At 41.8% G+C, this 17,079-nt stretch overlaps 1 protein-coding gene across 1 annotated transcript in view; it reads left to right on the top strand.

The window, feature by feature from the left end:
• EFR3A (EFR3 homolog A) overlaps positions 1 to 17,079 on the top strand; it is a 2,300,516-nt gene that overhangs the window by 2,152,187 nt on the left and 131,250 nt on the right. Inside the window, exon 23 of the mRNA XM_044066245.1 lies at positions 15,618 to 15,721. Within this exon, the coding sequence (XP_043922180.1) occupies positions 15,618 to 15,721 (104 nt within the window). The remainder of the gene's footprint in view (positions 1 to 15,617; positions 15,722 to 17,079) is intronic.

Below are 17,079 nucleotides of genomic sequence, written 5' to 3'. Positions count from 1 at the left end.
AATTACAGGCCCTTATGGCAGTGGAGCCTTTCATCATCTTTCATGTGGACAGGGTGTCACTCAGGACCAATCTATCCTTCATGCCCAAGGTGGTATCCAGTGTGGCTCTTAATTAGTCCATTCATTTGCCAACTTTCTTTCCCAATCCACAGAACAAGGGGGGTGGATTCTGCATTCATTGGATGTACACAGACAACTTAGATTCTACTTGGACAGGACTAAATCTCGAAGGAAATCTGAACAACTGCTGGTAGCGTTTGCTGCAGGGGCAGAGGGAAAGGCTATTTCAAAACAAACCATTTCTAAATGGATAAGCCATTGAATTTATTTCTGCTATAAGCACCATGGAAAACCTATCCCCAGGGGATCAGATCTCATTCCACCAGGGCTGCATCTACTTCTACAGCCTTCCTCAGAGGTGTTCCTACCAGGGATATTCTAGAAGATGCTACCTGGAGTTCAGTTCATACTTTCACCAAGCATTATCACTTACCAATCTTCTCTAAATCCAGAGCTGGCTTTGCCACTGCTGTTTTGCAGGGCCTTATAGCTGGTCCTAATGCTGCATAAATCCATCCTCCCAAGCATAGCTTTGGGAATGTACCCAAATGTAAGGACTGCAACAGTGAAACACGAAGAACATAGTACAGTTGTTTACACTTACCGTAAATGTAGATGTTCGAGTGTATTCACTGTTGCAGTCCTGGTTACCCTCCCTACAGCCCCCTGTTTTTCTCTTACTATACCTCTGCTTTTTTTTACTATGCTTAAAAGCCTTTTTGGGGTATTTGCTTTTGGCAGCAAGAAAAGACTGCAGTGATGATGCAGGCTGGCTCCCTTTACACCTGAGCGTACTGACGTTGGTTAAGGTATCCGCCAGCCTGGGAGGTGAAATACGTTTTATATATATATAAAACGTATTTCACCTCCCAGGCTGGCGGATACCTTAACCAACGTCAGTACGCTCAGGTGTAAAGGGAGCCAGCCTGCATCATCACTTCAGTCTTTTCTTGCTGCTGGAGCAGGAAGCAGACTTCCAAGTGCATCGGTCAGTCTGCACCAGGGAGATGTTGTCATCAGAAAGATAAGTACCCCTTTGGGGAACTCCTTTCTTTCTTCTTTGACTCATGTCAGATAAAGTTAATTGTCTCCACTGTGGTAAACAAGTTCCACACAGAGACTTCCATATGTTTTGTGTCACTTGCTTAGATCCAGACCATGATGTCCCTAATTGTCGATTCTGTGCTAGGTTTAACACTAGAACTATTATGCATAGAGCAGAAATTTTAGCTCGTTTTCTGAGGTAGGAATCTGTGCAATCGTGTACCATGGTGTCCACCGGTCATTCCAAACTCTGTGCACCTAAAAGCAAAAAAGATAAACAGAAGTCTAGGTCCATGGACAACACATATTCGCCCCCTGACTCACCTTCTACAGTTGTGATTGTTGAGGAAGGTGAGGTGCTTTCCCCCCCTTAAACATTTGATTCAGTGACCCAGGCCTTTGTCAAGACCCATTTGGAGTCAGACATGCCTTCATTCCCTTTGACTTCTACTGCTCATACTTTCAGACCACTCAGTAGGCCATGGCTTCCAACGAGTGACTGCTAACCAGACACTTCACTGTCTAGGACCATTCTGCTGCATCTTCAATCTAGAGAGTCAGGCGCTAGGGCATCGGACACACTCAGGCCTACAGCCAAATCTACACCAAAGAAAGGCATTGTGGCAGGGCCTTTGCCTACGTCCATGGGCTCCCAGTTTCTGAGACCCCAACAAGATTTAATCAAATTGGCTGAAGACCTCATTAACATTGTAAGGTGCAGACAGACTTCAGAGGATATTACCACAGGGAAAAGGAAAAGGGACACATCCCCACCCCCCCTCAAATACTTCCCTGATCCACTGCATTCAGAAGAAGAGTCTGACTCAGAGGACTCTGCATCTGAGGAAGGTCCCGCATACACCTCATATGAGGAATAAGATTCAGAGGAAAATCTCCCCTCTGCCTCCCCACCTGAAGACTTCACTTTTAGAGAGACATTTAACGCTATGAGACAGTGTTTTCAGTGGAAGAACATGAATACCCACAGGCCAAAGAGAGAGTCAGGGAGTTCTTAGATCTCCCTGAGTGCAAACCTCTAGCAATCCCACCTGTTCTGGAAGTAGTGGAAGATGTTTTTCAGGATGCCTTCTTAAATCCTGACTCTCACCCTCCTGCACCCAGAAAGTCTGACCAGTTCTACAGGGTCCAGAATATCATAAATATCTGTTCAAAAACCCAACGGCTGACCCTGAAGTGCTCACTCAAGGCCCTAAGGGGGTCTAGGGCCAGTACCTCTAGGAATTCTTTACCTACTCACATAGAAAAAAAGGTCCTTGATAGATTTGGAAAGAAAGTGTATATTTTGGCTACCCTAACAATGAGGGCCCTCAGCTGTCAGTTCCATATGTTCAAATACCAGCAAACCATTCTTGACCAACTAAAACAAAAGATTTCAGGTCTAGAGGATAAAAACCTTTCTAAGGAACTTTTATATCTGTGCCATTCCAGTTTTCAAATAGCTAAACACTCTCTACACTGTGGGTATGATACCATGGAAGGCTCCTGCAGGGCAGCTATCAATGGCACAGTGATCAGGAGACACTCTTCGTTTAGAGAGCAACCTCTCCCTGAAAATGTAAACGCTAACCTCCTGTATGCACCCCTTAACAAAGAATGCCTTTTTGGGTTTAAAATTGAAACAGTCCTCAGAAAGAAGAAGGACAAGGTAAAATCCATGCAAACTGTAAAGGACTTTCTACAAGTGTGACCCCCAGGTTCAGAAGGAATTTTCCAGCCAAGCATTGGTCCTTTCTCAACCTGTGTAGAAGCAAACAGAAAATGCCTCAGAGCTTCACAAGCAAGGGAGTTCCAGGACACCTGCTTCTGCCAGAGAGCATTTATGACTGTCCACTACCGTCCCTCCTTCCCAACCCCACAGTGAGGAGGAAGGCTGTCCCTTTTCTATCAAAACTGGACCCAAGTTACTTCAGATCAGTGGGTTCTAAATATTATTGCCAATGGTTACAAACTTACTTTCAAAGAGCCTTTAAGATTCTCAGGATTGCCAGATGTACCCCAAAATAAAAAAAAACCTCAGGCTCTAGAACAAATTCAAAGTTTATGTTCCCAGGGAGCAGTAGAACTAGTTCCAGAAGATCAAAAATGGAAAGTATTTTACTCAGGACTCTTCCTAGTAACCAGAAAAGAAGGATTTTGACGTCCCATTCTGGACATGTCCAACTTGCATCTTTTTCTCAGGGTACCAAAATTCAAAATGTTGACCCTTCAAAAACTGCTCCCCATGTTAGCCCCTCAGGCATTCATAGTTTCATTAGACCTAAAGGATGCCTGTCTGCACAGTGTCATATCAAAGTCGCACAAAAGCTTGCTTCACTTCAGAGCAAGCTCCAGTTACTATCTGTTTTCAGCTTTGCTGTTTGGACTGTCTACTGCACTAAGAGTTTTCACAAAGTGCTTAGCTCCCACCATTGCCTTCTGCGGGACTAAAGGGGTTATGATTTACCCATACTTGGATGATTGCCTAATTACAGGCCTCAGACCTGTCATAGATTCTGAAAGACCTGAAATTTAGACAGGACCTCCTAACCTCCTTGGGGTGCACGCTAAACCTAAAGATGTCCATCACTGTGCCATCCAAACAGTTTTCCTAGGAGCACTCTTGGACTCTTACCTCCAAAAGACCTTCCTCCCTGTGGACTAAGTCATCTTTTTGACCAGCTACTTATAGCACAAACAGTGCACAACAGTCAGCGAATTCCTCAGAGCTCTGGGGTACATGCCATCTTGTATCCTCATGGTGCCACTAGCCAGGCTACAGATGAAGAAGCTTCAGTGGTATCTAAAGAATGTCTAAAAGAATGTGTGGTCCCAGAGCACTCAGTCCTTGGACACCAAAATACACCTGATATCTTGCTTCAAGCAAGAGCTCACATGGTGGGTAAGAATCAGTGCTTTCTCTTCAGAATCGCTCCCCAGGACCAAACCTTCACCACAGATACCTCAGACATTGCAAGAGGGGGCCCATACCCAACATCTCCAAACTCACAGGTTATGAATCATAAATTGGAAAGAACATATGGCAGTTCAAAAAGGCTTACTGGCCATCAAAGAAAAATGGATATCAGGAGTCCTGGTAGTGCAAACAGACAACACCACAGTTATGTGGTACATAGACAAGGAGGCACACAGTCCTACACCCTGTGCAGGCTAGCCATGCAAGTCTGGGAGACAGCACACTCTCTGGGACTTCACCTCCTAGCACAATATCTGCCAATGGAACAAAACACCCTTACAGATAACCTCAGGAGGAACCTGACAGACGCCTATGAGTGGCACCTACATCACAATATCTTTCTCAGCATAGCTCATAAATGGGGAACCCCACAGGTGGACCTTTTTGCCAGCAAGGATAATGCTCAACTGGAGAAATTCTGTACAAGGACAAGACCGGCATCAGCATGGAGAACAGATGCCTTATCCTTCCCATGGACTCACTTCTTCATTTACACATTGCCCCCTCCCACTTCTACCTTGAGTCCTTGTAAAGATAAGAGAAGGGCCATTCTGATAGCTCCAAATTGCCCCAGACAACACTGGTTTCCACTCCTCCACCATCTCACCAATCAGAAACCTTGACAGTTATTGCAGAGTGTGGACCTCCTCACGTAATGCAAAGGGAGGATTGTGCACCCCAATCTGCAGACTCTAAACCTTTCAGCTTGGATTATCCCACAGCACCAAACTGCTACACCAACTCAAGTCAGCAGGTGGAAAACATTGTGTAGGAATCCAGAAGGCCTAACACTAGGAAATCTTACTCAACCAAATGGAAAAGATTTTCTGTTTGGTGCCAGAAGCACCACATTGAGCCAAGCTCAGCTAACATCTCGACTATCCTAGAGTTCCTGGCCAGTCTTGTGGATAAAGCCTTTCCTACTCCATAAAAATACATGCCTTAGCCATGTCTGCTCACATTCCTATTCTTCTTCCAATCTTTTCCCCATCCTGAAACAATTTCTTAGGGGTGTCATTCACGTTAGCCCCCCAGGAGGAAACCCACCCCTCTATGGGACCTCATCTGTGTGCTAGAAAATTTGACTTTGCCTCCTTTTGAAACCTGCAGCTAATGCTTCTTTAAAAATTCTCACTTGGAAGGGTCTCAGAGCTACAGTCCCTAATGGCTGTAGAGCCCTGCATCATTTTTCATAGAGACAGGGTCTCCCTCAGGACTAATCCCTCCTTTTATGCCTAAGGTGGTAACTAATGTGTCTTTGAATCAAGCCATCCATCTGCCTACCTTCTTTCCCAATCCTCAGAACAGGGGAGAAAGAATACTGCACTCCTTGTCTGTGCATAGAATATTATGCTTCTACCTTGACAGAACAAAATATTTAAGAAAATCAGATCACCTGTTCATAACCTTTGCCCCCAGATCTGAAGGAAATCAGCTTCTACGCAAGCCATTTCCAAGTGGATTTCCCACTGTATTTCCTTGTGCTACAGCCATCATGGCAAGAAGCCCTCTTGTTTTGCTTAGACCTCACTCTTCCAGGGCCACAGCCACTTCTACAGCTTTCCTTATGGGAGTCCCCAGCAAAGACATTCTGGAAGCAGCCACTCTGTCTTCTGTGCATACCTTCACAAGACACTGACACATTGGCTCTGCAGTCCTGCAGGCAATCTTCTCCTGTCCTTTATCTCTGTCCATCCTCATTTAAGCTTTGGGAATATTCCTACCTGTCAGGACTGCAAGAGTGAAACATGAAGAACATAGTACAGTTGTCTACATTTACCATAAATGCAGATATTCAAGTGTATTCACTGTTGCAGTCTTCTTTTCCTCCCTCCTACACCCTTAGCTTACTAGGCAGGCCTGGAATTTCTAAATGTAATAACCTTGAGCACTCTCCCAGGCTACCCTGGATTAGATACCCCCTGTCTTTATTCACCTATGCTTGTATCTGGCTCCTACTTGTGGCCAAGAAAATGCTGAAGTGATGACACATGCTGGCTTCCTTTATACCTAAGCGTACTAACATCAGTTAAGGTGTCCACCAGCCTGGGAGGCAAAATAAGTTTCTCTGGTAGTCAGGCTGACCGGGTGTTTTCACAGCAGGAAATCCCAACTGTCAGGACTGCAACAGTGAATACACTCAAACATCTACTTATGGTAAATGTACACAACTATACTTTCCCTCTGTATTAACCCTTAAGTTGTCCTCAAACACTGTAGAACAAACAAATAAACTGGGCGGAAGAAACAAACAATCCAAAACAGAACAGGAGCCCAACAGTAGCCAGCAGAAAAAGATGTTAATCCCAAAAAACACTTTCTCAAACACTGCAGTTCTTCAGTTAACATAAAGTGCTTAGTCTTTGGTTTACAAATATATCTGCACATGTTTCTTAACCTGCAATCTAAACTTTTTCTGATGCATTTTACTGTGTACAGTGGTGCTAGGCTCAAGCACCCCTTCCAGATTGACATCACTGGTAACATCAGGGAAGGCTCTGAAGAAGGGTCAGGACACTGTTATTTCAGCTCCAGAGGGCTTTAGAGTGAAAAGTCACAAATAATTGCCTTAATTAAGGGCCTTCCCTGTATTGTTACTGTTTGTTTATGTACTTCCTAGATTAGTATAGGGAATTTTCAGTGTTGGTATTGCCTGCCTTAGAATGAGTGCAGCTGTCCTCTTTCACCTTATTTTATGAATACTGAGGTGCTTCAGGAGTACTTTCTATACAGAGTTCCCTTTCTGCTAGAGTTCAGTTATATTTTACTCTTCAACTCTACTCTAGACACACTCCTGTTTGCCTGTCAGTTGTAAGGCATTGGTGAGTTACTGTTGAGTTTTGGATGGTGCTTGTCCCTTGTCTGTTTACATATATCTCACTCCTAACTCCCTGTCTAGTTTTCCTCTTGTGGACTGGCCTGCTTCTGTCTCCTATATCACACTCATACTGCTATTTGATACACTGTCCTTTTCTATCTCCTGCTGATATGATCTTCCATTTTTTCATGTTAATACTTTTTAGTTGTTCGTTTTTAACACTGCTATTGCTGTGTCCTAGTCTATAAAGACATTTTTACTTCCCTTTGGATAATCCTGATGTATTGTTTTGCTTCAGGACTGTGGCCTGCTCTGTTTTCACTTTGCTGATCACCCTACCCCTATTCCCACCCACCCCTGACATCACATCCTTTGTTTTGGGCCTACTTCTTCCTATGCAAATTCCAACCTAGCACAAGACCCCTAACTCCTCCATCATGCAACAATGTAACCATCTCACAAATAACCACCCACAATCTATTTCTCCTCTCAGATAAATTACATCTGCCTTATCTGCTCCTCATACTATTATGTGCACCTTATAAATGCCCTTAGTTATATTCTGCTCATTATGCCTCTAACTGAATTCAGATATCATTGTATTCCTGCATTTACTTTCTTATTGTGACATAATTAGAATTACAGAATAAGACAAATCTTCTCCATCTTCTTCTCTTCTTTAACTCCACTTCTGCTTACCTCCATGTCTTACTACGTACTACACTCCACTTTTTCCTCTTATCTCAAATGTCTGTCCATCATGTCTCTTTCTGCTGCTACTAGCATCCTGTCTAGCAAACTGTCACTGTATACTTTCACCTGTATACACCTTTCCTACTACAGTTTACGCAGCACACTATGAAATCAGGAACAGTTGTATCACAATATCTTCCTGACATTTTGATCTCTTACCTAGTCTTTATTTTAAGCACACAGTACTTCCCTACCACCACTCTACTCAAAATATAAAACTCATACAGGTCTCTTCTAAATCAGTATGCTACATCTCAAATATCCCACAGTGTGGTGATGTCCACCCCAACCCAGGCCCCAAATACTCACCAATAAATCAAAAGAGCCACCCTTGCAAAATTGTGAATTAACTAACCCTTCTTCATCTACCACCTCAAACTTTGCCTTTTCCTAGCTGTACTACCCTATCTCTGCTAATAAAACTAGCACATTAAACCTCCACCCCATCATTCTTCCACTTGTCTTCCAAAAAATGAATATTGTCACTATCAACCTCCCTAGCATTTGTAAGATAATTACAGTGCTACAAGCATGGATATCACAGTATGTCCCTGATATTCTTGCCATTGCAGAAATCTGGTTTATGCCTAATATTTCCCTCCAGACTATTGTATTATCAGAGCTGATAGGCCTCACAAGAAAGCAGGAGTGGTAACCTTAATTTATCCAAGTTCATACTACCTCTTGCCCTATTCACACACCATCCCAAAATTCCAAAATGTTGAAATACTAGTATCACTGCTAAAGTCTACATCCCACCTGGAAATAATATAATAACTTTAGAAGAAATCCTCTCCTGGACAACTAATTATATACATTATGATAAAAAAAATACTAGGAGATGTAAATATTGAGTGGCAAAACCTTGCATCAGACATTCCCTTAGCTAGTATAAACCTTTATGGTTACACACAACTTCTCAAAACACCCTCTAGATTTAGTAATAACAACAGTAAAGGTTCAATTCTAGACTGGATACTGGCCTCTGACCCTATAAATGTACAACCTCAGGAACACATCCAGACTCACTTAGTGACCACCTTCCACCTTATACCCATAAAAATGACACCCACCAACCTAATACTCCTCAACTAAAACAGCCTGAAACCTTTCTAAATTCAGTATAGACTTCTTCATCAGTACTTTGAAAGCCTTTAATTGGTCTGTTCTAAAATGCCTTTTACTTGACAAGGCAGTTAATATTTATAATACCTTATTCTTAAATATTTAAATAGCCACACCCACTCTGCAAAAAACAGTGAAAATTAACTCTACACTGTGGTTCGCTACTCAGACAAAAGCTACAGTGTCTAATAGAGACAAAGCTTGGAAAGAATGGCTAAAACTTAAAACTCCCAGTAACTTATGACTTTACAGAGAATTGCACAGATAAAAAAATTTATTTTAGCCATCTACAGCTTCAACATAAAAGTGACCCCCAAAAACTGTGAACATTAATATATAACTTGTTACATACGGGCTCAAACAAATAACCCAACCCTTTAGATAATAGCGCTCCACTAGAAATTGATACCTTATTCAGTACCTACTTCATAGAAGTAAAATATTACCTCCCTAACTAAAAACTCTTTACCTCCTCATCAACACCCAGTCCTAGTAATTCAGAAAATAGCAGTTAAGACTAAATCCAACATTCTCCATACATAATACCACTTCCTCTACCCCACCCCAAGTTTCTCCATCTGAACCTAACTTACCCTCTGTATCCATTGCTAACAACTTCCACTTGGGACCTGTCTCCTCATCAGTGATAAAAAGAAAAAAAAAACTTTAAACTCAAAACCTTGCATCAATGCAACTGACAGCCTTAAACTTGAATACCTAAAGATAGCTGCCAGTGACATAGCATACCCAGTCTCTATCCTTATCAACAGATCAGTGTCTGAATTCTATGTACCTTCACTATGGAAAAAATCCAATTTTTTATCCTTCTTCATAAAGGCAGCATCTTGGGTGATATCTCTAAATTTCAGCCTATTGCAGTATTATCCCCTCTCAAAAATTCTTGAAAGATGTATTCATTAGAAACTCATCCACTATCTTCTACAAGAATGGCTCTTAGCATCCATTCAACATGGCTTCCACATAACACACACAGTGCAGCTACTGCCCTCCTATCATTCATTCACTGACACCATAACCAAATACAGGGACTAGGGCACACTTATTTCCTCCTTATTTCTTGACCCATCAAAAGCTTTCAGAACAGTTTCTCACCCTAAACTCCTGTGTAAACTGTCTCAACTTGCACTATCCCCTTCTTCATTACTGTCACTCAGTAGCTGTTGAACTGACAGGCTTCAGTCTGTGAAATGACAGAACACTCTCTCTCTCTCTGTCCATACCTGCAGGTCTCCACTGGTGTATCAGAAGGCTCTGTTCTTGGTCCTCTCCTCTTTAATATTTTTATCAGTGACCTCTATACCTCTGTAGGTCCAGCCTCTCATACAATATTCTGATGATTTAGTGCTTATATGTGCATCTAATAGCTTGCCTCAACTCCTCCTTAACATGCAAAAAAAAACATTTTCTTCAGTTGAAAAATGGCTCCATAATGCCCAACTACTACTCAACCCTAAAAAAACAGTTACTGCTATTTTTCTCAAAATCACACATGCCTGGTAAAGTAAATTTCAAAATTTTTTCACTAAACAAAATTGAAATTGAAGTAGTCCCCTATACAAAACTTCTTAGAGTTATTACATATGATAACCTTAAATTTGACCGTCATGTACAAAATAACATAAAAAAGACTCACCAAAATTAGGAATGCTCTACAGGCATAAAAACGTCCTAGCAAAAAACAAAGGAGAATCTCAAGAAACAAGGAGAGACTAGGATTTTGGATGCAGTTCTTTTAGTTGAATAACAATACCCATATAGATTAAAAAAAAAAAAAAAAAGCCCTCCACCAGAACACAACAGAGTCTTTAATTACACAAAGTTTTGAGCACTTTCGTTCCAGTTAAAAAGGAACTTCATCAGAAACAATGTGACCTCTACTTCCTTCCTTCTATACACTTAAAAAAGGCGTCAAAAACCTCTGGCAAAAATTTAAAGGTGTACACATTAAAATATCAAACTGCGGTGGTGGTGCTGCGGTAGCGTTGTCGCCTCACAGTAAGACGTTGTCCCGTTCGATTCTCAGCTAGAGCGTCTTCTGTGTAGAGACATGCGTGAATGGGCGTACCTTCGTTGAAGGTTGTGTGTCAGAGCTGGCAACTCGGCACGTAAAAATCTACTGCCAATCATTAGAGGACCGGAGTTCTGCTGTGGCTACCCCTAACCAGGAAAAGCCGAAAGACACAACAACAACACATTAAAATATCAAGTACTATTCCCAAATGTCCTGCATCAAATATGTATGCATGCTAAACACCAGTACCATTAAATATAAAAGTAAGTATTGTATAAAAAAACATAATAGCAAATGTGTTAAGAATTAGTAAACAGTGAACACATGAATAGCTTGTATGATCAATTGAACCATTTAAAAACATTTTAGAAAGTTTGATTATAGAAGTCTTATGACAAGCAGTCTGACTTAATTTTCAAAATATGCTTGATAGATATTAAGTCATTAATACTCGGTCTGGCAGTGTGAAACCTTTGTTGAGAAGAGGGAGCTTCACTGGCAACTTTTATTAAATTCCACTACCCCACTGGGTATTAACGACTTAATATCTATCAAGCCTTTTTTGAAAATGAAGTCAGAGTGCCTGTCATGTTTTTTTTGTACTATTTACTTTTATATTTAATGGTATTGGTGTTTAGCATGCATATATATTTGATGCAGGAAGTTTGGGAATAGTACTTGATATTTTAATGTGTTATACCTTTACATTTTGCCAGTATTTTTGGTGCCTTTTTTAAGTGTATAAAAGGAAGGAAGTAGAGATCACATTGTTTCTGATGAAGTTCCTTTTCAATTGGAACAAAAGCACTCAAAATGTGTAATTAAAGACTGTGTTGTGTTTTGGCGCAGTGTTTTTTAATTTAACAAGTACGCTGATTGTGGTTTTAGGTATTTTGGTTGTTTTAGTTAAATACCCATACCAAATATTATACTTATAGGTTCATAGGTAAGTACTAGACTATCTGCCCGAGGGCATATGTAAGCCTAGCCAGAATGTGTTGGCTTTCGCCGCCCCCTTAGATTAGTTCCCTGTGCCTCTGTCCAGCAGAGCCATTAGTTCCATGTGCCTCTCTCCAGCAGAGCCACTGCAGTGATCCCCCGGGTAAATTTTCTATTTCCCATCCACTCGTCAAGGTTTCTCTTGAAGAGTGTTAGTGAGGGGCTCTGCCTAATGTAGATTGGAATCCTGTTCCAAAGCATGGGGAATCTCTGGGACAGGAATCTATCCCTCCAGCAAGTCCTATTTATCATTATGGTGAGGTTTAGATCCCTAGAGCGTGTGGCTCTCGGGGATTTGTTTTTTTTTTTAGGTTGGGCATATCCATCAATTCTGGGTTGGACATGGCCTTGTATGTCAGGCAGAGATCACCTCTGAGTAGGCGGTATGCACCCGAGTACAGCTGGAGTTTTTTCAGTCAGGGTGCATAGGGCATCTGCTTGAGGCCAGTAATCCTCTTGGTGAGGTACTTCTGTGGTCTTTCCAGCTGTTGCAGGTGTCTTGTAAGGTACATCCCAAATGGGGCGTTGTACTCTATGATGGGTCTGATGAGTGATGAGTAGAGGGGCACAATAACCACTTTTGTTCTAGATGTGAACCCTTTTGTGATTAGGTGGGACACATCGAAGGATTTTCTAACCACCTTGGCAATATGATGATCAAAGGAGAGATTAAGATCTACTTGGGTCCCCAGATCACTTATTTGATTTTCTGTATTTAGGTGACTACCACGTATGTGGTAGTTAGCGTGTACTTTGTTTTTTCCAAAGGGGATGACTATGCCCTTTTTGGCATTTAGCTTGAGGCCATGATTTTGACACCAGGTATCCGTCTCAGTGAGACCCTTCTGGAGGATGTCTGTATCAGCTGGAGAGTCATTTATGGCCCCCAGTTTGCAGTCGTCTGCAAACTTGGTCAGCCATAGTCCTCCTGTGCTTGCCTGTACGTCTGAGAAGTATATACCGAACAAGAGGGGTCCCAGGACTGAACCCTGGGGGATGCCACTTGTAACTGGTTTAGAGTCAGACCTAGAGCCTGCAACTTTCACCGTGTGGGTTCTGTCCATGAGCCAATTGGCAACCCATCTCGTGACGTGGGGGGTTATGTTCAGGCTGGTGAGCTTATCTATAATATCAGAATGGGGAATGGGGTCGAAAGCCTTTGCAAGGTCTAGTTAGGCTGTGTGGACCTCCTTTCCCTCTTCTAAAGCCTTGGTAACCATCTCAAAGAAGTCCACCAGGTTTAGGAGGCATGATCTGCCCTTAACAAAGCCAATCTGGGTAGGGTTCAAAGTTTGGAGGTTCCCAATGTCTCTGTTAATGAGTTTCATGATGATGCGCTCCGTAGCCTTGCAGACCAGGCTAGTCAGGCTTATAGGGCAATAGTTCCCAGAGTCCGTTGTGGCTCCACCTTTGTAGAGTGGGATAACTGTTTATGTGCGCCACTGTATGGGTACATAACCTGTAGAGATGCTGAGTCTGAACTGTGTGTTTAGGTGAGGGGTTAGTTCATTTTGGAGTTTGTGTAAGACACAGCCTGGGACACCGTCCGGTCCCATTGAAGCTGTGTTTTTGGCTTTGGATAGGGCTGTTTTAACCTGTGTGTCAGTGATTGCCAGGGCTCTACATTCTTCTGGTATGGTTATGGTCCCTTTAGGGGTGAGAGGGGGGTGAAGTTTGCACTAAACCTGTCTACCAGAATGTTGGCAATATCAGTTGGTTCAGTGTATTTTGTGCCATTCTGCACTAACTCAGAGCAGATCTGAGAGTTTCCACATAGGTTATTGACAAAATAGCACAAAGTATTCTAAGAACTATGCCAACAGTGGGATGGAGTAAGGAAATCCTGCCATTAGGGATGACTGCAATTAGGGGTTCAGAGGACAGGTAAGAGGGGGATGGAATTTACTGAAGAAAACTGGCAAAGGAACCAAGGTGTTGGGAGCAAATAATTTGAGAGGGAAAGGCAGTAGAATGGAAAGAAGCCATAAATTCATTTGGACTGCAAGTTAGAGGTTGCCTTCCCTATCAACGATTGATATCAGAGTGTACACAAAGAGAAATAAATAGGAGGATCCTGAGCAAAAGACCAGCACTGATAGTTTTTTAGTAGAATTAGTAGGGCATATCAAGTATTGCATGATAACTATGTGAATCAGTCAGAGGAGTTTAAAAAGTATTAAGAGATGAGACACTGGTAAGCAATTCACAAGGAAACAATGCGGGGGGGGGGATATATGTATGTATGACTCTCAAATATGCAACAAAGTCCGCAAGATTTATAATCTTTGCTCGAAAGTGTTTGCATAGGGATTTTTATACCCCAAATAGACTCCAAAGAATTTTTCCTTTGGTAGATTGAAACTGTTGGAGGTGTAATGGGGAAGAAAGAGGTAACTGGGAACATATTTTTTGGGTGTGTAATGAGTTGGCAGACTAAAACTTCTGGCAGACTACTCTAGAAATACTGGAGGAGCAAATTAGAGTAACTAAGGAAAGGATTTTTTGAGCTATGATACAAAATCTGAATTGCCTAAACATAGTAAGGCCTTGCAGAGTTTAATTCTGATGGCTGCCGAAAGAGCAATTACTAGATAATTGAAGTAAAAGTCTAAAACAACTGTACTAGAAGTAGCGAATGTAGTAGAGAAAAAACAACTGGAACCGGGCTCTTTAGAAAAGGGTAGGAGCAATTTACCTAGAAAAAAATGAGAACTGTGGCAACGATGCATGCAGAATAATGTATTGGAAGAGGAATGAGGTGTGAGAGAAGGCAGGAATTGAATGAGCTTTATAATGTTTGGCTGACAATGACTGAACAGAGTATAAGCGAAGTATAATGTTTGCAACTGAAAATATGTCAATATGGTTGTTTTCGTTTATATAGGTGTATGATTGCCTGTGTCATAAGTGAGAATTAATGATGCTGCTTCTTGTTTAACAAAAGACCACCAAAACCACTCTTGCCACTACCTACCTTCTCCCATCTCTCTCATATGGTGCACCCATCCTAACCATCCTTTAGGCTGCTGTTAAAAATAAACTGGAGGCATGCTGTAATAAGAATTTGCTGCCAGCTGAAAAGACAACCACCACTGTATTGTTCTTAAGGCCTTGAAATGGCTTGAACTAGCTCAAAACTTAGATTGCATATAGCTTATCAACACACATGTACACAACATTATTTATAAAGTCAGTCACTGCCCTGCCTTTACTCCTATTTTCCATTCCTTTCACCCTAATAGACTGTTTTAATCTAATGAACAATATCTTATCAGCATGTATAAACCCCTACTCATACTTTGGCACTAAAAATGGAATTCTATCCATCTGAAAATTAGATCTACCTCTAACTCCTCCAACTTCAAACTACTAATAAAACCTCGCTATGCTCCTGCACTAACCCATGCTGAACTAGTCCCTCCATCTTTCAACCGCCACCATAGTTTGACAATGTTCAGAGAGAAGGAATTAGTAAAATCTATTTCTTAGACAAAGATCAAATATATTTTTGCCTAGGATATATTATTTAGTCATCTCTGTCCCAGAGTGTACTCAATTTGTGAATGTTCTATCTGTTGACAATGTTCTTTCTCAATTTGTTATAGCTGTCCAAATATTTGAAATATGTTTGTATAGGTTCACATTGTATGAGCCGAAGCTGAAATTTTATTTTGTTAGTATGTCATTCTTCTGTATTAGGATATTATCCCAAACTTTCACAGTAAGAAAATGTCAAATAAATAAATTAAAAATTCCTTTGGCTTTTGCACATATACTTATCATTATTTTTTTATTATTATTACTGAGAAAAGATGCCACAGGGTTAGAAGAACAAGAAAAAGAAAGGAGGCGTCAAGTTATTGAAAAGTTTCAGAAAGCACCGTTTGAAGAGATAGCAGCAAACTGTGAATCAAAGGTAAGATGTTTATCTGCTACTGTTTGGGGGGAGTGTGAAGGATTGCTTGAGATAACTGATGCATGTTATTGAGGATAGCCCTCATTACCACATCTTCTCTCATAGTTCCAAGTTAAAGGCAGTGGTGTCTGTTATGACAGTAGCACTCGAGAGACCACCTACTTTTTATAGGTTCATAGGTTGGTACTAGGCTATCGGCCCTAAGGCCTATGCAAGCCTAGCCATAACAATTCCCTGGAAATTTTTTCCCACAATATTTACTTCTCTGGGCCCCTGTCTAGCAGGGTGACTGACATGATCCCCGGGGTGAATTTCCTATCTCCCATCCAATCATGAAGGTTCCTTTTGAAGAGGGCCAATGAGGTGCTCTGCTTGACATGTATGGGCAGTCTATTCCAGAGTATGGGGAGTCCCTGGGTCAGGAACCTATCCCTCCAGCAAGTTTTGTTCATTGTGATGATAAGGTTTAGATCCCTGGAGCGTGTGGCTCTGAGGGATTGGGATTTCTTTAAGTGGAGCATGTCCAACAGCTCAGGGTTTGACATGGCCTTGTATGTTAAGCAGAGATCGCCTCTGAGTAGACGATATGCCACAGAGTATAGCTGGAGTTTTTTTAGACAGTCAGCATATGGCATCTGCTTTAGGCCTGTGATTCTTTTAGTGAGATATTTCTGTGGCCTTTCCAGCTGTTGCAGATGTCTTGTGAGGTACATACCAAATGGGGCATTATACTCTATAATGGGTCTAATGAGGGATGAGTACAGTGGGACAATGACCTCCTTTTTTCTGGATGAAAAGCCCTTAGTGATGAAGTGTGCCACGTAGAAGGATTTCCTGACTGTTGTGGCAATGTGGTTATTGAAATTGAGACCACTGTCCACTTGTGTCCCTAAGTCTCTCATCACACTTTCGATGTTTAGTGTCCTGCCACCTATGTGGTAGTTCATGGGTACATGTTTTTTTCCAAAGGGGATGACTATACATTTCTTGGCATTAAGCTTGAGCCCATGGCTCTGGCACCAGGCATCTGTTTCTGTAAGGCCCTTTTGTAGAATATCCACATAATTTGGGGATTCAGTAATGGCTCCCAGTTTGCAGTCATCTGCAAACTTTGTTAGCCAGAGTCCCTTAATGCTGGCCTGTACTTCAGAGAAGTAGATGCCAAACAAGAGTGGTCCCAGGACTGAACCCTGAGGTACTCCACTTGTCTGGAGCTGGATTTGGAGTCGGCTACTTTTACAGTCTGGGTTCTGTCAGTAAGCCAGTTGGCAACCCATCGAGTGACGTAGGGATTTATGCCCAGCTTAGTAAGTTTATCTGTGATTCCAGAGTGGAGGATGGTGTCAAAGGCCTTGGCG

The sequence above is a fragment of the Protopterus annectens genome, chromosome 3.part1 (genome assembly GCF_019279795.1).
Source record: "Protopterus annectens isolate FY-2018-M chromosome 3.part1, PAN1.0, whole genome shotgun sequence".
Taxonomy (NCBI): Eukaryota; Metazoa; Chordata; order Ceratodontiformes; family Protopteridae; genus Protopterus; species Protopterus annectens.
Note: the sequence above shows the minus strand (reverse complement) of the source record. Positions and strands in the feature narration are given on the sequence as shown.